This window comes from Aplidium turbinatum, chromosome 10 (assembly GCF_918807975.1).
Source record: "Aplidium turbinatum chromosome 10, kaAplTurb1.1, whole genome shotgun sequence".
In the NCBI taxonomy this organism is placed as follows: Eukaryota; Metazoa; Chordata; class Ascidiacea; order Aplousobranchia; family Polyclinidae; genus Aplidium; species Aplidium turbinatum.
The window spans coordinates 24,299,179-24,325,302 of record NC_137481.1 but is presented as its reverse complement, the minus strand read 5'-3'; the positions used below and the strand labels follow the sequence as shown (position 1 = coordinate 24,325,302).

The 26,124-nt window shown below is 36.1% G+C and overlaps 1 protein-coding gene across 1 annotated transcript in view; it reads left to right on the top strand.

Moving 5' to 3' along the window:
* Positions 1-25,711, top strand: part of LOC145778793 (beta-1,3-N-acetylglucosaminyltransferase lunatic fringe-like) — a 32,255-nt gene extending 6,544 nt beyond the window's left edge. Inside the window, exons 4-10 of the mRNA XM_082590376.1 lie at positions 890-932; positions 1,457-1,516; positions 5,882-6,002; positions 6,273-6,368; positions 7,033-7,124; positions 12,199-12,367; positions 22,843-25,711. Of these exons, the coding sequence (XP_082446502.1) occupies positions 5,994-6,002; positions 6,273-6,368; positions 7,033-7,124; positions 12,199-12,367; positions 22,843-22,983 (507 nt within the window). The 5' untranslated portion in view covers positions 890-932; positions 1,457-1,516; positions 5,882-5,993 and the 3' untranslated portion in view covers positions 22,984-25,711. The remainder of the gene's footprint in view (positions 1-889; positions 933-1,456; positions 1,517-5,881; positions 6,003-6,272; positions 6,369-7,032; positions 7,125-12,198; positions 12,368-22,842) is intronic.
* The last annotated feature ends 413 nt before the right edge of the window (positions 25,712-26,124 follow it).

The following is a 26,124-nucleotide window of genomic DNA, read 5'->3' as shown; positions in this document are numbered from 1 at the left end:
CTTATTTACTCCTTATCACATTTTAGTTACAGTGCAAAGTGAAATTTATCTTACGATTTTTCATTTTATACCGTATTTCAGATTTAATTCCTGATGAGGACACACGTAGGCCTACGTGTCAAAAACGTTTGAGTTTATTTTATTTTAATTATGTTATATTTTGCCTGAAATAAAGTAGCCTATGCTAATGCTATACCCGCTAAAGTTACTACGGTATGTTTTATTTCTCTATAGAATGTTTTGTATTATAAAAATTTGCCATATTGCAACTTTTTAACTGCTATTTTGACTGTTTTTTGTTTGCTTGTTTTTGGGCTTGTTTTTGTGTTAATTTGCTTGTTATGGGCTTGTTTTTCAAATTTTTTTGCTTGTTTTTGCAACATAACCTGACAACACTGTTCCGCTGCTAGATTATAGGCTAAACAACCTAAACTTTAGCTTCCTTGCGCAAGTAGTAAATGTCGACGGATTTCAACAAAAATTTGCCAAAAGGATTTTTTTAATGAAAGGAAATGAACACCACCCTGTACATTAATATTAACAATGGTTAGAATTTTGCGTATTACGCTAAAACACCCTAATGTACGTGCGAGCAACGAGTCGAATAGTGAAGTTTCTCAACCTCAGAGAGAAGCACAAACGGATGTTAATTGTTAAACAATTGCTTGATATCACACCGAATCGATAGTTTCTATGATATTTCAATTGTCACTGATACTAAAATTTGTGATACAGAACCAGATTATTTGCTAGAAAACCTGCAAATGACTTGATTCTGAAGAACTAGGCTAATCTTTGTTGCAAAGTGGTCTATTCTATTGTCATACATATTTATTTGTTAAAAAAATATTATTGGCATCAATAACTTTATACACCTTGCAATTTCCAGCAATTGAAATAGTTAACTCTGGTTGTGGAACAACACACGATAGGTGGGTTTTAAATATTTGCCTAGGCTATACTACCATAGAATGATACTACAATATGCTGTAGGGGTAGGCTATCCAGCGTTGAGTGAGAGCTAATAAGGGTGTTTCAGAATAATTTCAACCATCTTGAAACACAAATCAGCATTCAGCAATCATGATTGCATTAACCTTAACCAATCAAGCGGAAATCGCAATTCAACTCTTCAAGAAAATGCATGCACAAATGCTTTGACTAAGGTTTTGAAGAAGTCGTTTTAAGTCAAAATAAAGTTTGTTCACATTCCCTCAACGAAGTCTGCTAATCTTTGCGTTTTTGTTGTTTTCTTTTAGTTATTTCTTGGTAGTTTAACTTGGCCTACATCAGTAGGCTATGTCTTCTGTTAAGAATCATGTCAGAGGAGTGTTGTTCTCCAGCCCTTCCCAGCTATGTATTGTGTGACGTCTGAATATGAAATCTGTAATTACTACAGGATTATTAATAATTTTGTTACCGTACTAAAAAATGGCTGATGTTTTTTTCATTACAGGGACGACTTGTGCTGTAAAACTGGGATAGAATGCGTTACATTCCTGGCAACAAAAAGAAAGTTAGTATCCTGATGGGGGCTTATAGGCCTACAAAAATTTAGGAAGTTGCAAAGCCTCGATCTTTGAAAAATATTTCATTGCCTTTCAATCTTTCTGCCATCCTTGAAAAGTTTTATGTATTAGGTTAGCCTACAGCATGAATGTGACTTTTTTTGGGCGGAGAGGTTGTTTATTGCTTCTACAGTATTAATTACAACCAATATCCACAGCTCAGACGGAAGGTTACATTCCTTGTCCTTAAACGTGTGGTAATCTTACATTGTATAAGTTTTATATGTAGTAATAGCCGATCAATTGTCTTAAAGTAACTTTTGTTCAAAGCATTGCGCAACTTCCATTGCTAAACTCGTTTTTAGAAAATTCGATACCGTTCCTCTTAAATCTATAAACTTATTTCCTCTATCCGTTCTGTCAATTTCGACTTTAGGTTATTTTATAAATCATTTTCCTCCAAAAATCTCGATTCCTCGCAACTTCCTCCAGCTCTTCCATGCATACCCGTTGTCATTTATTTCTGTATCGAGACATCTTGTTTTGGAAAACTCTTCTTTCGCTGACCAAACCAAGCATGATATCTTTTCCAGTGATTTGCTTATGATTAGGTGACGAAATATAAGAAAGTTTCTGTTGGACGACTCTAGTTTACATGAATATGTCCGCTTTAATTTAGTTTGAAATCTGATTATTTGTTACTTTGTCTTTAGCTATCTAAGGGACATGTAGAGACATCATTCCTTAACACCAAAATTGAAATTCGTCAATCATGTTTCTGTCTGCTTTGTTCATTGTCCATGTTTAGAGTTCGTAACTTGCAATAGGAAATATAATGGTTTTTATCAGTTTATATTTGGTTTCTAAATTGATATCCTTGCTCTTCTAAATGCTGTTCATTCCAAGCAATGCATTTCTTTCCAATGTTACTCTTCTCAACATCTTTGGTGAGTTGTAAGTCTCAGCTTATTTTTGATCCTAGAAATATAAATTCTTTTGCTGTTCAATTTCTATGTCGTCGGATTTTTCATGTTTCATACTTTTTGTTTTTTTGATGTTGACTTTTAATCCAGCCATTCGCATTTCTTTTCCACTTCACTAATTAAGTCGTCAAGGTCACGTGCTTTTTCCGCCAAAAAAGTAGCGTCGTCTGCATATTTCAAATCCTTGACAATAATTTTACCCCTCAATTTTGCTCCAATATTTAACCGTGATTAGAATGCATCCTCAAAGTGTTCCTTTTTCAATTTTAAACCAAGCTGTACTTTCGTATGTTGTTCGATCTGGAGCTTCTTGATCACGACGCAATGATCTGATGATTTCCCGCAGATGCATTGGTGTTGTCGTGTCCTTTGGACATTTCCAAAAAATATTATATTGGATGACATCGAAAGCTTCCGAACAACATTCAATGAAACACATGAAAATTTTTTTCCAATATTCCCTAATTCTTATTCGCATAACACTACTGTACCGGTAGGGTAATGTAAATAGATTTGATCGATTGTGACATAACAGGGCCAAACTTCAACGAAAGGAATATGTTATGGGTGATTACTGATTAGGCCCGCGTTCCTAAATTTGAGGGCAGGTGATGAAAATCCGGGTTAGTGTATCTTCATCCAGTGCTGCTATGCCATGCATTTGATATGGCGCCTTGTGATTAGGACATTTAAAATCGACATGGTCAGCAGTTTGTTTCTCCGCGCCGCATTCGCAGGCCGATGAGGGCGCCAAACCTCATTGTGCATGTTAGAATGGAAGTGGCCGACTACTGTTTGAATTGTATTGAACTTGATCCGAGTTGGCCGGGACAAGTCCATACCAGGGGGGCGTACCACTGGGTGAGGTATAAAACCATGGAGTTATGTGTCGGTGGCACACCATGCTGCAGTCCAAGTGTGTTTTATAAAATGTGCTGGGCTAGTGGTATGATCACTGAATGTTTGTATCAATGCAAGAACAGCTGATACAAAGGGGTTTCTTGACATTAATCACCGAGGAGATTGCTGTAGTGGGACAAGGTTTTTTATGTCAGGGTCTGATATCATGTTTGTTTTACTATTTGGCTTCTGATCGATGAATAATGCAGCGGTGGACCTAATGTTGCAGTACCGTAGCACCTGGAATTAATTTGTAACTCACCGAAGTGCAATATTGCGATAGGGTAGTGCGGGGCAAGACTAGTCACAATTTGGTATCATTGTGTATATCTTCACATAAAGTTTAAAATGTCTCAATTTTTAGTGTTAAACAGTTGTACTAAGGCTTCCTTAAACAAGATAGCAAAAAAAAGTGAAATTTATTTTTAAGTTATGTTAATACAACATCATTTTTACGACAGAGTCAAATGACTGGTTTTGCCCCTAAGTAAGGGTAAAACCGGTCAGTGTTTTTTTGATGAAAGAAAGAGTATATTTACACATACAAAGTGCAGTTACACATACAAAGTGCACTACTGCAGCACATTTATTCAGAACAGACATCAGCAAACATGCTGGATTCTATTTTATGACATTATTTGTTCAATTGCTGTGCCGAATATCCATGGCTCTTCTTGACGACAAAACAAACTGAGCAAGGAAGATTATGACAAAATTTGCCATTTTGTTCACTGACAATGAGGTCCACATGGTACATTACAGTTGTCAAATGTTAGAACAATTTCTTTGTGAACAATTGATAGAAACACAATCAAAAATACACTTCAAATGTTTTCTAGTAGCCTATAGTTCAATGTTGTTACATTTTTTTTAAATCTTTTATTTGTGATTTTTTGCGTTTTTGTCCAAACTTTGACGCACACTTTCTATAAAAAAACATTGAGAACCATCGATAAATTTGCATGGTATACTTACCATATCTTAGTGAATAAGTGGACAAAATTAATTTTAGTCCAAATTTTCACTGGGGTCATGGGCAACCAAGATATTAAAAGGACTCCACTTTTTGCTTTTTTTTCATTTCGACCCACGTTTCACATTAAATAAACTCCCAAACCCTTTGATATTTTGTACTGATATTTTTTCAGTTCATCGAGAATCTTATAAACAATATTTCTACCAAATTTCAGCCAAAACCAATCAAAAATGGGGTCTTGGCAAGGTTTTAAAATTTTGGAAAATCTTAGCCGAGAGCTGGAAACGGCCAACTTTGGATGTCTATGATCTTTGACCTTTTAGAGTGACAATGTGAACGATGTTGTTTTTTCAATATTTGGCAGAAGTACTATCACCTGTAAAAAATTTGGGTTGTTACCTAATTTGGTTTAGCAGTGATAGGGCCTCAAACATGGCCAAAAATCAAAAAAATTGTGCCCCCTTGGCAGACCCCCCCCCCCCAAACTAAATGCTTCGCTCACACCAGGATAAGCTGATTTTTGATTTAATAGGCAAATAATACCCTATGAACCAAATGCTAAATTCTGTGGTTAAAGAATTTAGCATTTTCACCAATTGAGGCAAAAATTTGGCACAGCACTTCGTGACTGACTTGTGTTGCCCCAACCAAAATAGCCATGACTGAACAAAAATAAATACCCAATAAAACTAATTTCCAAGGAAGAACTACAAGATGAGTAGTTTTGAGACAAAGTACAATAATTGTAATTTCGTTTAAACTAGAGAGTCTTGGTTTAATTAACAATTTTCATAGTGTAATGCTCTGTTTAGTCGAAACCACAAAAAAAAGTTAGTCCAAAATATGAAGGTAAAATTTTACACCAACTTACGTTTCGCAGCCTAGACCGAGACAGCAAGCAAAAACTGCACAGCAGTTGCTGTTGTCGCATCACAAAAGAACCACTAAGTGAGCTAAAGCATTTTTTGAGTGTATTATTTCCAAAAAAAAAGTTACGCTTGATTAAAATCAAACTGACCGGTTTTACCCGACGACTTGTTTTGCCCCGAACTACCCTACTTTGTTGAAGACAAGTATTATTGCTTTAGCTGATACATGATCAAATCACTGTAATCTGAAAGTGCTTGAAATAAATTGTCCAAAAGTATTTCTTCAATAAGAAGCTATACTCAAAAACAAACCAGAACGAAGCAATTCGATAACAAGACCAAACAAGGTCTTGATATAGGCCACATTCTATTTTGTATGAAACGTCCTAAACCTAGAGTCTCCTAGACAATAATTTGTGAATAGGAAGATAATATGACTATAATACAATAAGCCGCACACTTTGGTTGCCATGTTATTATTGTTGTTAACTTTTCACATCACCACTGGACCATGAAGAAAGTAAGACACCTGAAAAGGCGTTTGTTATCTCATGTGCGAGCTTTTTCTTTTCAAAAAACTCGGTTTTGGATGAACACACCGCTGTTTTCAATGTTTTGAAGTTTTTCAGTTGAGTTATTCTGCAGATGGTGGTGTCATTTCGATGACGACGTCTACGTCAATACAAAGCAATTGTTGGTCTTACTCAACACCCTCAACTCCAGTGAACCGATCTATCTTGGCAGTCAAGATTCGCAAATGATATATGTAAGTTCCAGTAGCTGATCTTGGAAAGCAACGTTGTGTCTAGCTATACGTGCCACCTTAATAAATATAAGAAAAACGTTTTTATCTTTTTTGTTTATTTTTGCTCAACTCCAGTGAACTTAACTTATTGGCAAGAAAGAAGAATCCGGGAATGGAGAGAATGACACCAACAATTATGCCAGAGATACAGCTTATTCAAAATTGCTATTGCTTTGAAAAAAATATTTCTCCACAAAGTATTTTTCATTATTTAAAATTATTGCTTTTTAGGGCGCTCACCCGGATCCATGGGTCTGGAATCTGGTCTATAATGAATCATATCACAAAGATCTGAAGCCTTGGAAATGGCATGGTAAAAAAATGGAGGTAATAAGGCGATTCTATAAATCTGGATTTGTGAAAGTTCCAACTAGCCACAAGTGGTCTTCATGAATCAACAAGTTTAAAATTCAACATAACAACCACTTGAATAACAAATGTAGGCTACGATGAGCGGCATATAAAGATTTTGAATCACAGCTAGCCTATCAAATAATTAAAGTTAAGCTAGACTTAGGCTACATATTTCTGCAAAACATTGCATCCAGTTATTATTTACAAACCTTAGCAACCTGTTTCATCCTTCTTCGAAATCATACCATCATGCATCGGCATTATCTAGGATTGAAGGGCAAATGTTCTGACGAGGTTTATTTTTCTAGAATTTCCAAAGTTCTTGCTAAAAAATTGATTTCTTGTTGGCCAAAGAAGTGATTTGTTTGTTTGTAGCAGTCTGACAAACACTAGCCTATTGGTAAAAGTAAGCTGGCTCCATACAGTTGCATGCAGCAGCACCTGCATAGGGAAGCAGCTGACTTGATGACTGTTATAATTTTTTGCTGCTTCCTGTCTGTTGTAGAGCTATTTCATTCGTAGGCTATTGTTTATAATTATGACGTACTATTCTCGCAACAGACGAAACAAAAGTTTCCTTTCTTTCTAATCATTTGCTTAACCAAACCAGTTTTGATTAAAATCGCATTTTTTTAAGAACATACAGCGAAGTCCGTTTCTACATTTCGTCCCTGGACACGACTATTGCTTTTCCAAAGCGTTGGTGACAATGATGGAGCCGTGGGTAAAGTAAGTGTCCAATGGCAAACTTGATAGCACAAATAAACAAAGGCAACACGTATTGGTAGGGCTACCATATGTCCTCTTAAGAAGATTTGTCCTTTTTTCAAGAAAAACGAATTGTCCTCCGAGGATACTAAAAATGCTCAAATGTCCTCTTTTTTGACAGTTTGGGTTTTCATGCTTATATTTTCAACGGGACTATATTGCTTGATGACGTTTCAGCGACGGCTTGTAGGCTATCTGTTTTCTAAACATTTTGTATACCAATCTAGGCTAACATGCTGATTTATAAGTTCTACAAGAAATTGGCGCATTTTATGGAACTGTTGTTGAACGTTTATTGCCTGGTTCACTGTAAGATATTAAATGACATTTCAAAGACCATGCTTACACTTTCACAAAAAAATATTCTTTTACCTAGATACATTTTATATTGATACAACGCTGATAGAAGTTGTTGATTACCAACTCAGTTTGATTCGTTTGGTACTTGAAGCAAATCGAAACGAATGTCTAAAAGTGCAATGTGTGTTACACCTCCCCTACAGCAAAAGAAATCGTGGCACTGGCATGGATACTAGGCCTACAGCTTTGCAAGGAAAGGAGCAGCTTTTTAGTTTACGCCGTTTTTAGCATCTTAACGACAATATGCAGCCTACCGTTTTCGTCGTATTTCTTGCAAATATGTTAACAATTTCCTTAAGACTGACCATTCCTTGCTGAAAAAAGTTAAGGCTTGACCTGGAGGTCGTGCCTGATTTGTCACATTTTGCAGATATTTGCGATCATTGCTGTCTGATTGAAACTGTCTAAAATTAGGTATTTTTTTCACTTTTTGCTGTCTCTTAAAAATATAGTCTAAAATCATTTGTTGTCTTAAGGAAGCATTAGAAGTGAGAAAAAATAAGTTAAACGGTCAGTCAATCTGTTTTCTTGTTCTTTTTTGGTAACTTTTGCTGCGTAGGCCTATACTGGGGCCTAATGATCTAAAAACATGTAAAAGATTCTTCAAGCGTAATATTCTACTTGCTGGCGAAACGTGTCCTCTTTTTAGGCGATGAAAGTATGGTAGGCCTATGTATTGGAAATGTGAGGGGTTAAATCTAACACCAGGCTAAATTAGATGGCCAACAATGTAGCCAACTTAGGCTACAATACAATGTAGATGAAAATTGAATGTTGTTTTGTTGTTTTTTTTTGTTTGTTTTTTTAAAACCCGAGATGTGCGAATAGGTGGAGAAAACTGTAGACTTTTAGGTTTTCGATTAGCGTCTAAACACGGTTTTAAATTTTTTAAATTGCGCATAACGAAATGTCACATTCAAATCAAGAAGAAAAAATCATTTTATAGTCAACTTCATGATTTTTTGAAGAGCAAGCTAAAGTCAGGCCATGTCCAAGATTTACTGCACTACTCCACTAAAACGCAACATTCTTCAAACAATAAAACAAAAATTCATGAAAAAAAGTTAGCTGCTTTACGACAAACACAGCTCTCAGAAAGAAATGACACATCATCGTTGACAAACCGATGGGTGAAAAACCTAAACCTCAAATCAAAGTGGTGAAAAAGTGTTGAAAAGGGGTCACAATTTTGTCATTTCGCTCAAGTCAATTCCAAAGTTGGACATTGATACATTGATGCGGCCACAGAAAAAGGATACAGAGGTGTGAATGACGCAGCTGGTGTTGCAATGGCCAGATCAAAGATTACTCAAATTCTGAATTCGGCAAGACCCCCTCCACCCAACCAGTGCCTGTCTTTGGGGTGTGCAAACCATGCGATCGCACAGGGCCCGCAAATTAAGGGCCCGCAATTTACTCAGAAAATGCAGTAGCTCAGCCAGGAATTAGCAGCAAGAAAACATAGAGACCTGCTTATTTCCGAAAAATCCCAAAGAAAACATGATCTTATCCTTTTGCTATGCCACCGGAGAGCACCATTTTACAGTAATATTTATACACAAATTTTTGTTGAACATGCTCTCAGAATGCACCAAATTCAAACTAATTTTTCAAAAATTTCTGGGGGAGGCCCCCAGACCTCCCGCCTCTGGGTGTCGCCTTCAGCGAACACACCGTCAGGCTTCGCCCGCCGGCCCACCCCATCCCCTTTCAAAATACCTAGTTACGCTACTGAATTGGATCATTGTCATTGGGGCCCGCAAAGCATATTCCTCACAGGGACCGAAATACCCTAAGACCTGTACTGACCCAACCTTCTTCCAGAAGAAATGACAGCTACTGAAATCTGACAGCTCCATCAAAATAATGAAAGCCGATGAAGGGAACGCTACGGTAATTATGGATAGTTCTGAGTATCATAACAAACTCTCTGAACTTTTAAATGACAAAGGGCTACTACCAATAAAATTTTAAGACGTAAACCTAATCCTATTGCATCTATTGAAAAATCTGTAAACAAATTAGTTTGGCGATTTGCAACTCAACGAAAAATCACTATGCCAGTTTATCATCGTCTGAAGGGTAATAAGAGTGTAACTCCGAAAATTTATAGATCACCCAAACTTCATAAAAATCACACCCCTCTTCGACCTATCGTGTCCTTTATCGGTTCGCCTACTTATAATTTATCGAAACTTTTAATTGACATTTTATCGCCATTATTGAACCAAGAATACACTCTAAAAAATTGATCTCGGTTTGTACAATTAATCAAAAACCACCTCTGTTGATTGCAATCATTGCTTTGTTTCTTTTGATGTTGTGAGCTTATTTACTTTCGTTCCTCTCAAAGATTCCTCTCAAAGATTTACGATTTTCAAAAAACCCACACACACTGACAGATATTTAAATTTTAATTCACACCATCCAAAGCATCAAAAACTTACTGTAGCTAAAACTTTGTATGACCACATTGACACACATGTCGCAGATCCGCATGAAAGTTCACGACAAAACAAAGCATTACACAATACGTTGCGCCTCAATGGATTTCCAAGAAAGCATGCTTGCCAACGACAACCAAAAAAGTTTAGTACCCCCATCTACCCAGAATAAGTCTTTTGTTTCTTCACCTTATGTTAAGGGAGTTTTTGAAAAAATTCGGCGTATCTTAAATGAAATTGGGGTAAAAGTCGCTTTGAAACCTTTCTAGACAATAAGTAAATTTTTGCCGTCTTTAAAAGACCCCTTGAGACAAAGCGAAATCTCAGGTTTAGTGTACCAAGTTTCTTGTGATGATTGCAATTTAATTTATGTTGACCAAGAAAAATGAGATCTTAAATCTCGCATTAATGAACACAAAAGAGCTTTCAAATATCAACGGCCGGAACATTCTGCTCCTTGCATGCCTGCCATAACTTCAGATCACAAAATACCTTGGAGCAATTCTAAAATTCTGAATGTGATTGTAAAAAGCGAATGTTTTCTGAAAGTTGGTTTATCAATCAAAAGCCTCATGTAATGAATCGCAATGATGGCATCTCTTTTCCTGTTATCTACAAAAAACTATTGTAAGTGCTTTTTTGACATTTTTTAAATTGGTGTCATGCTGATTGTAAAACTGTGCAATAGTGCGTACAAAACTCGATTCATCATGATGACTCATGCCGTTCACTCTCCTCTCTTGTCGTTATTTAAGTTTCTTGTTGATCGTTAACATTTAAGTCCCCTGTTTCTGAGCTATTTCAAACTTTGCGCGCGATAATTTTTTGTCTAGAAGTTGAATTTTCATTTTGCATGTTTAGTTGATTTCAGCAACATGACCCTGTGTTTTGCCATGCTAGGTTTAGCACCCTGAAGAAGTCAGTCGCGTCTGATTGACGAAACGTCGGAAAAAAGCATATTGTCACAGTATACATCTTGTGATAGTTTAGCTTAATTTGCACCAGTAGAACGCCTCATATTATTTAATACAATGTAGATATTAACGATTTGTTTTAGCTTGATGCTGCGAGTTTGCTGTGGCAATAGCGAAATGCACTAGCTTTCCGAATACAGTTCCCTAGTCATGCGCTATGACGAATGGTGTTGAAGTCGGTGGGTCTTTATTTTATGCGGCTCTATTGTTTGGCTGGAGGCTGCAGCTGTCTGCTGAGTTTCTGTGTTGTTAGGCGTTATTGCTGTGAAATTGTGTTGAATCAGTTGATTAATTTACATGCCGGCTACATAGCCGAGTAGTGAGAACCCTGGAACGGCAATCGAAAGGGCGCCGGTTCGACACCGCTCAAGAGCATGCGGCTGTGTCTGTGGCAGGACACTTAAAGGCATGCCTGAAGGTGGACACGAAGATTGGCTTCCTTGCCTTCTCGTTCACTTAATCTAAATCTTCAACCACCGGGTAAAAACCTGGATACGACAAACAAAAAAGTTGATTAATAGATTAGGACTTAGGTTAGGTGATGTAATTCTTAAAATTGATCAATAGATTAGGACTTAGGTGATGTAATTCTTCCCATTCGGCACGGTTTTTGATCTTTGGACTCTGTCTATACTGGTGTCTGACAGTTCTTCGTAAAACAATTCTTCGTAAGCAATTCTTCGTAAACAATTCTTCGTAAAATTAATTCTTTGTAAAATAGTTCTTCCCAAAGCATTTCTTCGTGCATGCAATTGAAATTTGATGTATACGAAGACATGCTTTACGAAGCATTGTTTTACGGATTTCATTTCACCAACAACTGTGTACGAACAATTGTTTTACGAACAACTGTTTACGAACAATTTGCCTATAACCCTGTCTACTTATGAAGATGGTCTCTTTGAAGCGTAATTGTACCGCATCATTTTCTCTGGCAATGATTGTAAATGCAAAGTCGGCGAGGCACTGTTGTTGATGATCAAAGACCGAACCTTTATCTGAGCTGAGGTGTTCTCTCAGCTAGGCGGGAGTGGGCGAATAATCTTTTTTTATTTTTTTATTAATATCCTACTAATGCAGTTGTTTATAAAAATCAATTGGGCAAAATTGTCTAGTTATTTGGACAATTCAATACAATAAAATAATTATTAATTAAATAAGTCGGTTAATATTAAAAATGTGATGTCTGATGACATACCGTGAAAGAAATACGTTTCAACCAATTTCTTATTATCAATTATTATTATTGGTTTGCAGGGGAAATAATTTCGTTAAAACTTGCGCGTTTCTTGTCATGGCCGAAGACTCTGCACTGGGAGTTTTGATTCATCATATTCTACGAGTTCCAACGACGAACACCCAACAGTTTCACAGCCAACATCAAAAACATGGACACATACTGAGATATACGAATCTGAAAGCTAGGGTAAGGTTTAATTTGTTGTGGTTACTACTCGTCAAAATTTTCTCATTGTAAGAACACCTGGCCCGGGCAAGCTGTAGGAGTAGGCCACAGCGATTGTCCGATTTGTAGCAATTTAAGAGCTTACTTTGGTAAGTATAGGCTACTTTTGAAATTTTGTCACATTCAGTTCCAAATTCTGTAAAAATAATCAATTTTAAAATGCAATGATAAGATCAAGAAAATCCTCTTATTTCATGGCAAAGTGCATTCTTGGATACAGTGCGGTGCGAGCACCACCTTGCACCTATCTCCAGAAATCCACTAGTGGGCGGCCCTGGCCCTACGTTTAGTTATGGCTTTTAAAAACAAGACAACAAAGCGTGAGGTTATGACCACAAACTTTTTTAATGTTGGAAAAATTCACATTAATCATTTCAGCAGAGAGCAGCTCTAAGATTATTTAGAAAAAAACATCAGCGGTAAAAATACAAAACTTTCGTTGTAACATAAGTTTCAATTAAACCTTTGGTAGTAACTTTTGATTAATGTAACTAACCTGGAATAATAGCTTGGTCAAAACGACGTAACTTTAGGCTTATCATGTAGGAAAACATTTACGATTTTGTTTTAGGATACTTATTACAACTAAACCACTCTATGATAATATCATGACGATACAACTCAATACACAACCACTAAATTAAGAAAAAGAACTTCCTGCTTTGGTATTTTTCAGTTTAAATCTGCGTAGCTTATCAGGTTCATAATTTAGCTAAGCATTTGTTTGATAAAGATCATTGAAACAGTGGTTTTAGGTAATCATTGATAGTAATTTTGATAAAAATAACTAACCTGGAAATTAAATTTGTTGGTATGATGTCACTTAAAGCTTGTAAGAAAAATAGCTTATTCAAAATAACGTTACTCTAAGTTTGTTATTGTTTGTTTGTACGAATAAGTTTTACATTATTAATATTTTAGATGATGCTAATACCAGCTAAACAATCAACATTCTTTTTATGCAATGAAAACACCCAAACGAACAGCTATAGAATAAGTTCTTGCAGCATATACTTCTACAATCTGACGACTAGAAAATATCAACAAACTTAGCGCAACCTACAGTAATCTCCCGCTTAAGTCCGCACCCGTTTGTCCGCATCCCAATTGAGTCCACAAAAAAATTTCAAAAATTTGGGAATCAAGTTTATCAAAAAGAAAATTATTTCATTTTTTGTACAGTGAAATTTTCAAAAGAAAACTTAAATTTGTGACTTAAAATAATTTTTTATGTGTATTTCAAAGGTAAACTTTCAGAGTACAATTTGTTAAAACTATTTTTTTTATTTCCAGTTTGTAAGTTATGGAACTTATAAATTTGTAGTTTCTTAAAACTAATTTTCAGTTGTAAAATATGGAACTTAAAGTTTGCACCTCGATAGTTAATTTTTTTTTATTTATCAAGCATACATCTTAAAAGTTTGTAGCTTGTTAAAAAAATATTTTTAGTTGTTGGTTTGTGCAATGAAAAGTTTGTGATTTGTTAAAAATATTTTTCAGTTTGTAAACAAAAAAAAATAAAACTTAAGTTTGTGATTAATTGTTCGTGTATATGTTTTTAGAGCAAAACTTTCAGTTTGCAATTTGTTAAAACTATTTTATTTTTCAGTTGTAAATTATGGAACTTAAAGATTTGCACCTAGTTATTTTTTTTGATTTGTCAACCATACAACTTAAAAGTTTGTAGTTTGTTAAAAATATTTTTAATTGTTGAATTTTACAATGAAAAAATTATTTTTTCAGTTTTGCAAGTTACAGAACTAACATTTTCAATTTGTTAAAATAATTTTTTGTGTCAATGTTTTTAGAGCAAAAACTTTCAGTTTACAGTTTGTTGACATAATTTTTGATTTCTCTCAAGAGTAATACATCTGCTTATTTGTTCATTGTTTTTATTTCTTATATGTTGCACAACTCAGTTTGTAACGTTTTAGCATAGAAGATCAAGATGAGGTATTTCCAGCAACCATATAAGCTTACTCCCAGCAACCTTAAGCGTATTTCCAGCAACTTAAAGCACACTTATGATTTGCAAACTCTTAAATTGTTTTTATAATCTTAATCTAAACATCATAAAACGCTTTAGATGTGTCACATGAGACTTTTAAATGACAACACAGTTTAGTCAAGGTTTTACCTCCATTCTGTTCTGAAGGTTTTATTGTTGAGCTGTTGGATCCGTGATCGATCCCACGCTTACATTTATAAAAAGGATTAGTATCTTGTTTATACTATGGTCACAAGTATTTTTTTTCACATTTTCAACCCCTGTTATTTTTTGTTAAGCACATGCATGGTTTAATTTGTAGATTTTTATACTGGTAGTTTTATGAAGCATATTACTTAAAGTGATTTATATTTTCTACCTGCTACAACTGCAATTTAATTTTCACATTTATTCTTAGCGATTTAAAGAATACTTATGTATATTCTTCCTATTCCATAAGTACAACTCATCTGTAAAGATAATGATTACCTATAACTTACTGTTTTGAAGTAACAACACAATATTTTTGAATCGTGGTAAGTTGTATTGCATAAATCAGTTTTAATGCTGTTTTACTAAAAACGTCTTATTGGTAGGCAGAGATGGGCGTGATCTTGATCTTGATCTTTAAGATCACTTTTTTTTTGGTGATCTTGATCTTGATCTAAGATCACTTTTTTTGTGTGATCTTGATCTTGAAGAACAATAAGATTAAGATCACTTTAAAATTGAAGTTTACTTACTAGATAGAGGCATTTTTTTAGAACTTGTGCTGTGCAACGTAATTTGTGGCGACTACTAACATTAAGCCACTGTTAATATGATATGTGTCCAACAAAAGACGATTTAAAGTCTCCATCTAATCTGGTCAGTGATGCCATTTCAAAATTGAAAAAGTTTTTTGTGTTGGTCATAAAAAAGAAGTCAACTTCCGTGTACTTTATGTTGACGGATAATAAAAAAATGATTTAACTTTGTTCACAGTTTCCATGTGTGAATTTTAAAGAAATGTTTGCTTTCTTTGACCCAATTTTAAATGTTTCAAAAGTCTAGAATGGCGGTGTTAAAAAATATGGATTCTAGCCGACTTTGGTCATCTAAAGTGGTTTATTGCAGCAAATCAACCAGACCAAGACTTGTTTAGGGTCTGAGTATGGAGCGGTTTGTCTGACCGCAAACCTCTGAACTTTTTTGATAGCAGACAACAGTATCAAGGTTGCCAGATGGGTAAATGGTGTCATAAACATTGACATAATACAGTGAAAGTTAAAAATCCCACATGAACCTGACAAAAAATTGGTAAAAAGTGATGCAGTTCAAAGTTTATTTTTATTTATTTATTATAAATAAAAAGTATAAAACTAATTGCAAACTTTGCGACTTTTTCAGTAGCCTACTATACTGTAATTAATCTCGGCCTTGGGTGTGACGTTTCGATTCTACGCAAACTACGTCAACAATTGATAGGCCTAATAGCAACAGTCACTAACTTATTACAATTCTTAGGCCAGCGATCGAGTAGTTAAAAGATAAAGTTAGCAATACCAACTATATATTTTTACCCAAGTTGCTTATACAGTAGAATTCGCCTATAGCGACATCTGAAGGGACCGCGGAAAAAGTGTCACTATAAGCGAAGTGTCACTATATATAGACGAATGATAACGTCGTTGATAACTTCACTTGTGCAGTATCTGCGCATGCGCATCCCATGTTGGTTTAATTCAAACCCAGTCAGCAAATCAATCCTTTATGGTTCAACCTCTGCATACGTTAAATCAATGTAAAAAGATGGATTTGCTGGCTGGGAACTGGCGAATGCTGATAAGGACAAAATATGATTCCAACTTAAACTGGAAATACACCGTAAAGTGTCCTTATACGGAAATTTTTGAGCCCAGGGGACAGAAATGTGGTGTCACTGCAAGCAAAGTGTTCTTATACACGAAGTCACTATAGGCGAAGTCATTTCAATGCAAAACATATGGTTTGCAAACGGGACTTTGCAACAGGTGTCACTATAGGCGAAGTATCACTATTGCCAAAGTCACTATAGGCGAATTCTACTGTAGTAATTATTTTTTGCAACATCATTGATCAAAAACTTTATTTTTTTTTAAGTACACAAAAAGTGATCTTGAAAGTGATCTTGATCTTCAAGATCACATAGTTTGGTGGTCTTGCCCATCTCTGTTGGTAGGCTACATATGCGTTGCATTTTGCAAACTCAAGAACCACTGTATGAGATTGTTTAAGAAACAGAGGAAGTCACGAAGTTGCATTGTTTTGATGAAATGCTTTAAAGGGTAAAACTTTTGTAGTATTGACGTAAATTTACCATTCAAGGGTTGGTAGCATATAAGTTTATAACACAAGATTCACTTTAGTTATAACTTAAGATTCACTTTAGTTTCCTTGTTGACTTGCATAAGTAACTAATCAATGTTGTTTATGAACTTTCATAACAGGTTGCTGTTTCGTTAAGGTTCTTCAGGTTTATAAAGCTCAGTGCTTAAACTGTTTGTAATTATATCTAACCTAATATGTAGCCTAACCTCTAACACAGGGTTTCCCAAACTGTGGTCAGCGGACCATTGGTGGTTCGCGACGACTGCACAGGTGGTCCGTGGCGATATGACAAGAAATTAAAAAGTCACACATATACGTTGTACAGTACGTACCCTGTCAAAGATAATTGCCGCAGTTCTTTACAACTTAAATGATTTCGAAAACTTTTGCTATCCAGTATCGTAAATCTTACTTGTTGCACCTTCGTTGCAGTTAAAAAGTTGTTTACGAAAAATTCTCGGATTCCTCAAAGCAAAATAACAGCATTCATAAAGAAACTCAACATATGGAAAACAAGGATAGATGATAATGTTGTGGATATGTTTCCTGTTCTGTGTGACTACATTAGCAAATTGATACAGAATTGATTTACTCTGACCTGACTCTGACGATACACAACATTTGGAATTGCTTTCTGCACATTTCAAGAAGTACTTTTTAAAAGAGACATATGAGAATTTTGACTGAATATTAAACCTTTTTGTTGTTACAAAGACTGATTTGTCAGGATGCGAAGAAGAAAAATTAGCCAAATTATCATCTGATCGAACTTTAATGCTTAGTTTCAATCAAACAGCTATTTCATCTTTCTGGTTGAGTGTTGTGGAGGAATACCCATTGCTATCGCAAAAGAAAACTAAAATGTTATTGCCTTTTGCCACGACTTACTTGCATTTTCAGCTCTTACCAACATGAAGACAAAACATATGTCCAGACTTTCCGTGGACCCGGACTTACGAGTTTGCCTTTCACAAATAACTCCGAGAACTGATGACTTATGCAATTCCATCCGTCCCATTCATGTTGCCATTTTTTCAAATAAACAAAATTAGGTTTTATTCATTTTTACCTTTGTATTAGGAGTCCGCGAATAAACAGATTCACAAATAGTGGTCCGTGGCCCAAAAAAGTTTGGGAAACCCTGCTCTAACAGATATACTAAACTATTTTATCACATTGAAAGATATTTTCTAGTAACCCATTGTTTTACACGTTCTATATGCCTCTAACTTTATGTAATGATTTTTCCACATCTAGGGGAAGGCGGGGCAAGTTGTGCAAGTCCCCGTTTGAAAGGAAATAAATAGCGTAATGAATCTTAAACGCCATTATAATATTTTACCTATAATGACTTTGAAGCACGTGAATCGCAGTTATCAGTTTTTTGGGCAGGTTAGGCTTGATCAACGATATAAGGTGTTTAGGTCTTAGGATCTAAATTCGGATGCAAACAAAATTTTGATTTTTTTTGGATGCACAGTAGAACTAGTCGAACTTTAGCAGTAGGGGTCAGTGGACATATGATGTAGTTGTATTTTCGCAGGTAAAATTTTTTCGTACATTTGTTAGTTTTCTTGAAATTTTTTGTTCTTTAAAAAAAAGTGTAAATGGTGCAAGTTGTGCAATTGATGACGGGGCAAGTTATGCAACTGTTCCTGTAAACCGCCTTTGTTAATTTACAAATGTTGTAGCCTATTAGCCATTTTTACATAGTTTCAAAGTCTTCCACGTGAATGAATGTAAAAAATGACTAGTGAATGAATGTAAAAATAGCTGATTTGTTAAATTGTCTGTACTTTTGCTGGCCGTAATATGTTACTCAACTTGCTCCTAGTCAAAACGAACGATTGTTGTTGCTCAACTTACCCCATGGTGCTACACAGCTTGCCCCATGGTGCTGCACAACTTGCCCCGGAAAAATAATCCGGGGCAAGTTGTGCAGTCGTTACTTAAACTTGAATACAGTGCAAAATAATAAATAAAACCAACCAGTTTTTGTCTAAAAACTTGGCTTATTAGCATGTTTTTGAAATGCAATATTTGAGTCTTCGAAAAAGTTAGTAAAAAAATAAAAAAATAAGATTTAAAAAAAAAACTGCTCAACTTGCCCCGCCTTCCCCCTACTTATAACCTAATTTCAGTGAGGTAGGGTAGGCCTACATTTAAACCAACAACTTTCTATGAGTTTCAATCCACAACTAAATTTTTTCACTTCAATTCATTGCTGGGTGGAAGCACACAAGCAGGTCTTGGAAACAAAAATTATTTTATACCAGTCCTAATGCATTGTCTTGTATTGCATTCAAACTTTAAAATTTATCTGTTACACTGATTGATTTGTATAAAAACGAACCCATATTTCTTAATTCCTATCAAATTCGTCTAACGAAGTGTATCATACAACTTAATCACTTCCCTTAATTGGATGACACCCTTTAATAAACTGGTAGCAGCGCCAGTTTGAATAGCTTAGGCACCTGCTATAGCACATAATTTCATGATTACGAGTTTTCACAGTCGAATTATGTCTTAAACGTCTTTGTTTTTTTTTTATCATAGTCAAAACATTTTTTAAATGATTGATTGAATCTTTATCCTCGGACTGGGAAAGCTTCTTGCAGAGCTTAATCCTTGTAATTTCGCATACTTGTATACTTTGAATCATACTTTGAATCACTGACGCAGGCCCGGTCACCGAGATTGGCAGAGTGAAGTTTCCGATTGTTGAAGTTTTTATTGCCGGGAAATTATTCCATCCATTAGATGCCGCTGAATGGAGAGCAGTCCTTAACGTGCGTTGCTCAAGCACTCACCCCGAGAGTCGAACCAGCGCCGCTTGATCTTGAAGCTTCTTCGTTCCAGAAGTGACGCGCTAACCAATTGAGCTATCGGGGCGGATTAAATTAAATTGCAATAAACTATTTTATGTTGTTTAAAACAGACGTAATATAACAATTTTTAGTTTGGTCATGCGTACTGAGCACTTGTTTAGACCAAACTAGATTGACCGAGCGGTTAAATATGGTTAGTATTGCTAGCTATTGTTTTTAACTACTTGATCGCTGGCCTAAGAACTGTAGGACTAATGAGTTAGTGACTGTTGGTAGCCTATTAGGCCTATCAGTCGTTGTCCTAGTTTGCGTAGAATCGTAATACTGAGACTGAGGGGATTTATAGTAACTCACTAAAAAAGTCACAAACTTGGCAATTTGTTTTATCAATTTTATTGTGATAAAAATATCTTTACACTGCATCACTTTTTTAACAAATTTTATTTGTTTCATACAGGGATATCTAAAGAGGGGGTGCGAAGGCTCACAGCGATTGCTTTATTCTTATGACATTTCCAGGGCAGTAGTTTTTAGCTCGTGAAGCATGAGGTTCTTTTCAAAATTGCAGAAAGTTTTGTCGTGCAGCTGGTACAGTCAGCTACCAATGACAGTTAGTAAACGTTACATAGAGCATATTTAAAGAATACTTGTTTGCAAAGACAGTTGAAAAGTTACCAGTAAGCTGTTTTTTTTTAACAAAGCCTTTGCAGTAGGCTAGATGTAAAGCAACTGTACGGATAGTTGAATTAACAAGTAACCATAAGCATGCAGTGAGTATTCAGGCCTGATGCTAATAGCGCAATGCAGGTTATGGTTATTATAACAAGATTTATTGAACTGCTATCGGTGTCAAATGTCATTTTACGGTAAACAGAGATAATTTATAATAAACAGAAGCCCTTCTATTGTCAGACGTATTAAAAGCCTTCGTATCCCCTTCTTTAGATATCCCTGGTTTCATATAGGAAGCTTTTATTTGTGTTACACTCTAAGTAAGAACACACTAAGTGTTTTCAATGTTTATTGCGCCATTGACCCATCTGGCAACCTTGATACTGTTGTTTGCCATCAAAAATGTTCAGAGGTCTGCGGTCAGATAAACCGCTCCTAAGAAAAATACAAAAGCTATACAAAAAATATATTTTTACATTTAATACATTTGTTTATACCCAAGATCCTAACAAAGTTTTCATCTGGTTGATTTGATGCAATAAACCACTTTAGATGACCAAAGTCAGCTAAAGAGTTGTTTGTTTAGCACTGCCGTTCTAAATTTTTTAAACATCTAAAATTGGGTCAAAGAAAGCAAAGACTTTTTAGAATTAACAAAACAAAATTGTGAACAAAGGTGAATCATTTTTTATCATACGTCACCATAAAGTATATAGGGCCTATGGAAGTTGACTTATTTATTTTGACCAAAATTTTGAAATGGCAACACTGGCCTTTCATCTTGTTAGTAAACTTCAATTTTAAAGGGATCTTGGTCTTATTGGTTTTCAAGCTCAAGATCACACAAAAAAGTGATTTTTTGGGCGATTTTTTGTCACTAAAGTTACTTTTTTGTGGTTTTACCAATCAACAAAAGAAATGTAGAACCAAAATTTCATGGTTGTGGGTTGTGGCGTCAATATTTAAGAAGTTATAAAGTTACCAAAAGTCACTTTTTGTGTTTTTAGGCTACTTTTTATTTGTTAGGTCACTTTACTTGGCATACGTTTTATGCCTCATTTTCCTATTTATTTATCTTTTTTTTGCTACTGGAGAGAAGAATTTACATTCTATGTAATGCCAAAACTTTTAATATATCTTCTGGTTCTACTATGGTACGGATTTAAGGTTTGCACAAGCCCATGGTTGTTCATATCGCGTTGATTCTCGAAATATTCGTAAACGTTAAGCATTTTCTTCGATGAAACAAATTGTGTTAACTATATTTAGCCACTTGTTTTCTCTGCAACAGCTTGAGTGTTTGATTGACAGAAATTTGCTGCCAGAGAATATAAAATATGTGTAATTTGAATGTGTAATTATAATTTGAGCACAAATTGAAACTAGTGTAGATGCTTTTTATGCTGAGTTGCTGCTATTTCTTTCGCTTTCTTGTTTTCGTTGAATAAAGTTGCTTTTTGGTTACTTTTTTTGCAAAATTAAAGTTACATTTTTGAGTTTTTTAGGTTTTTAAAAAAATCGCCCTAGTGATTTTAGATTAAAATCACCAAAATAAAAATGATCCTGAAGATTAAAATCACGATGTTGATCCTGAAGATTAAGATCGAGATGTTGATCCTCAAGATCAACATCATGCCCATCGGTATAGTTCTTGGTATGTAAGTTTCAATAAGTTGGTTTTCAGTTTGTAAGTTTGTTATATGTTTCAAGAAGTTTCAACGTGCAGTCGAATGGAGAAAAGTAGTTTCAATAGTTTTCAAGATGAGCAGTAAGCTCCAACTGTAGCAACTCTCGTTATGGGCTTCAGTTTCAAAATTGATTTCAATCAGTTTTGTATTCTAATTGTAATCAAGACTTAATTTCGTCAGACCAGTCTTACTCTTTTTTGTTCCAATGTGTCAAGTTGGCGTGTGCAATCGCAATAAACTACTACGAAAAATATAGACGCCGTTCTCTGTTCATCCCCTCCACTGCGAAATTCAGGATGTCATTGCACTACTGCAGCTGTATATGGGTGGCCCATCTTTGAATACTGCCGCTACATATTTCCTTGATTACAAATGCCTTGATTACATAATAGAATGCAAAACTGAAGCCCATAACGAGAGTTGCTACAGTGGAGCACACTGCTCATCTTGAAAACTATTTTTCTACATTCGATTGCATGTTGGAACTTCTTGAAGCATATAACAAACTTACGTAATTGAAAATTAACTCGTTCCATAACTTAATTATCGAAGCTTAACCTTCACACCGTAGCAAGAGTTAAGACTCCTACTAGTTTGTTTCCTCTAGAAGACGCTAGAGTGATAGACGTTGCACCTTAAAAAACAGTTTTTAGATTACAAACAACATCCCGACCATCGAAACTTACATGTCCTACTTACATACCCATTACCCAGACTGTATAGTCAAACGTAGTAGCCTATTTATAGGCCTACTTGTGACGTGAACTTAAAAGTTGCTTAATTGTGCTTGTTTGAACTGTGGCCAACCAGTTAGCAAATCAAATAAATTGCAACCGACCTACAATCATCAAAAATGCTGACAACCAGTGAAATAGAGGCAGCAGTTTATTTTGACTGTTTCTGTTTTAGGTTACTTTTTTTCATGGATATTCTGAAGGTAGATCTACACCATTTGATTTCTACAAGCCAGCATTCAATGCAAAGGAAGACCCAACAAGATTCATGTCCATCCACTGCGTTTTGCATCCACACGACGACATTTGTCCGTGATCAGCAGCAGTTGATAACAAATTATCAATAGAAAAATCAAACCTCATAGGCCTACCTACCATTGATATGATCATTAGAAGCTTATTCTATTTAGCCTACACGAAGACATGTAATTGAGCTCAAACCAAAATTGTTTGAATGAGATGCTGTCGAGACTCCGATCGGCTGAACAGCGTTATCAGGTTCACAGCTTCATTCTTTCTGCAGTAGCCTATACATAATTGTTCGACAAGAATTTCAACTTTTGCAAGCAAACATGTTCAAGCTGTGCATTTTTACTTTAACTATCTATGCGAAAATTTTATGACAACCCAATAATGTGCGTTCCTGGTCAGTATTTTGCATTATGTCATAGCATTCCGCTTTGTCCAATTTCTTTTGTACGCCAAGAATCACAGTCAGGTGTCTGCTTTATACAGCTGTGAAACGTTTTTATACTTGGCATAGTAGCCTACCGCAAATGAACAGTGATAGCTTATTCAGTAAAACGTGCAGAGACGACTCATTCGCGCAGCCCATTTGCACATCCACATTTTACAAAGTTTAGTCTGAGTTGAATTTCCAACATTAGATCGGAATATTAGTAATTTAATTTAATGCACCATTTGTTGTAATGGCAACATTGATATTTTTATGCATTTCTTCTTTCACCCAGGGGCTCCGAGAGGGGGGGAAGTCGGGCAAATTTCTCCCTTAGCAAAACATCGTAAAAGAAAAACGAGTGGGTTTTGTTTTTTTTTACTTTTGAAGAGGCCCATTTTTAGTAATAAAATAAAAATGTACCAATAATAAACCAATTCTGGAATGCAGTGCATAGTTCTAAGTTTTTCTCAAGCATTGTAGATGTCACTCCAGATGATCATCAAGAACAAATCATTTTCGTGTTAAAGTAGGCTATATGTTAAACAGCTTCAAGTTGTAAAATCTCTGAAATGATTTATGTATCACTAAACGGTTTCATGCTGCTCATCAATTCAGACGTCGCAAAATGTTATCATTTGATGCTGTGATCTGTAGCTTTGCATTGCAAACAGGGTTGAATTAAATCAGGAGTGTCCAAAGTCCGGTCCGCAGGCCAAATCCAGCCCGCGAGACGTTTTTGTATGGCGTGCGCCGGTTGTTGCAGGCTACAATGTGTTATTTTTGGCCCGCAGGCACACAAAAGTTATACAAATTCAACTTGAATTTTCTAGAAAATTAACCAAGACAGTATTTTCTCACAGACAAAAGCCAGGCGAGAAAAATGAAAATCATTGTTGCTTCATTTTCGAAATCAACTATTATTGCCTGGAGAGAATGATTAATGAGGGATAGGCCTACAAAGTCGAGTCATTTTCTTTCCAGCAAATATTAATTCAACGATCGCTTTCGAAATTTTGTCATAAATGTAATTAAAGGACTTGTAGAAGTTGCTGTAGCCTAAAGTAACAACTATTCAATATTTCCGCAATTTACCTCTCTGACGAAATCTTACCATGAGTTTGTGGCACGAAGCAGCTAAATCCGTTTTCGGGATTTTGCTTTACTTCGTTACGTACCACAAACGTAAGTTGTTTCTGAAAGAACACAAGGGTCGACTTGCCTTCGCTAAACACCCCGACATTGGGAGCTCCCACTCTCGCGTGTAAAGACAACGTCGACCATCGGGTGTGAGGGCTAGCGACCCTCCCCTGCAAGGATCTGTATTTTCATATTTTAGATTATCACACACTACCTTCTCCCGATATGCTGCTCTTTCCCGCTCGGATCAACCTCGCGTTGCTTTTAACTCATCGATAAACATGATTTCCTGATCAACTCGATGCAACCTCCAAAGTTTCATCCCACTATTCTATATTTTTCCTGGTAACGTAGCCTAGTCATATCTACGCTTCGATCGCTAGTCCCCCCGACCCATCTGGGCGAACCTGCCTCAACGTCTGGCCAGTGCACATCCGTGCTCGTTGGTTCAACGTCAACACTTTTTCGGTAGGTAAAGCATACAATATATTCCCACTTACCATCTTTTTTTTTACACCAATTAATTGAGCCTTTGCTCCAGATTTTATATAATTTTCGTCTCCCACGAGTATTCAAATCGTCCTTGTAGCTAAGCATCTCTTCCTCGTGAGAGACCCCAAAGTTTATCCGCTCTGCTTACGGGCAGACCGGGTATAGGAGTTACACGTACCTGTGTTACGGTCACGTGATGGAGACGTGGGCGCTGCCTGGCTTTATAAAACTTCTGTCGCCCGGCCCGTCGTGAGCTGACCTTTTTGCGTTTGCAGAAAGCAAAGCCCGTCTCCCTGGCCCGTTCCGCCATTCTAACTTTTGCGGACGAGTCGCACAAAATTCTCGATCCACACTTTCCTTCCACAGGTACCTAGACTCCCCAGCCTGGCCCCCGCGACCTAAGCTGGTGGACTTCCCTTCCGGGTGCATCGCCACCCCATAATCACGCCGCTCCCCGCCTCCACGGGGCGTGGCAGGCCGGTTCTTTAAAGTCTCTGACCTGGCTATGTTTATTGTGTTCTTCTCGCCGTGTCAATTATTTTGTACTCGTGCGTCGTTGATCAAAATAAAACAGTTCATCATCTCTGCTTTATATACCTCCACACAAACAAGTTTTACACACATTATTTTTATTTCCAAATTCAAAATCTATTCATTCTAAAAAACGCCAATTCAAAAATTAGTGTTCTAAATGCTGCAATTCGAACTCACGAATAAAACGATTCCTTGAGACTCATTTCGTTATCTCTGTGTCATTGGAGCGTAACTACGCTAGCAGCAGTGGACGAGAATTTTTCCAATTCTCAAGCTTGCATCAACTTGATACCAGTGATAGAGGTAGGTTACTGTAGGCCTATATCTGACGTTGATGTAAAGACGTAGGCTACAGCAATCATCTTTAATCTTCAAGAAGGGTTATAGGTAAATTGTTCGTAAACAGTTGTTCGTAAAATAATTGTTCGTAAACAGTTGTTCGTAAATCATTTCTTCGTATACATCAATTGTTCGTATAGTGAATTGTTCGTAAACAGGTGATAGGTCAATTGTTTGTGAACAATTTTTCAGTTATTAATCAGGGGCACCTGAAGCGGGAGGTAGTGGGGGCATCATGGAGGAACAGGGGGCAATGGTGCCCTTTTAAATTCATGT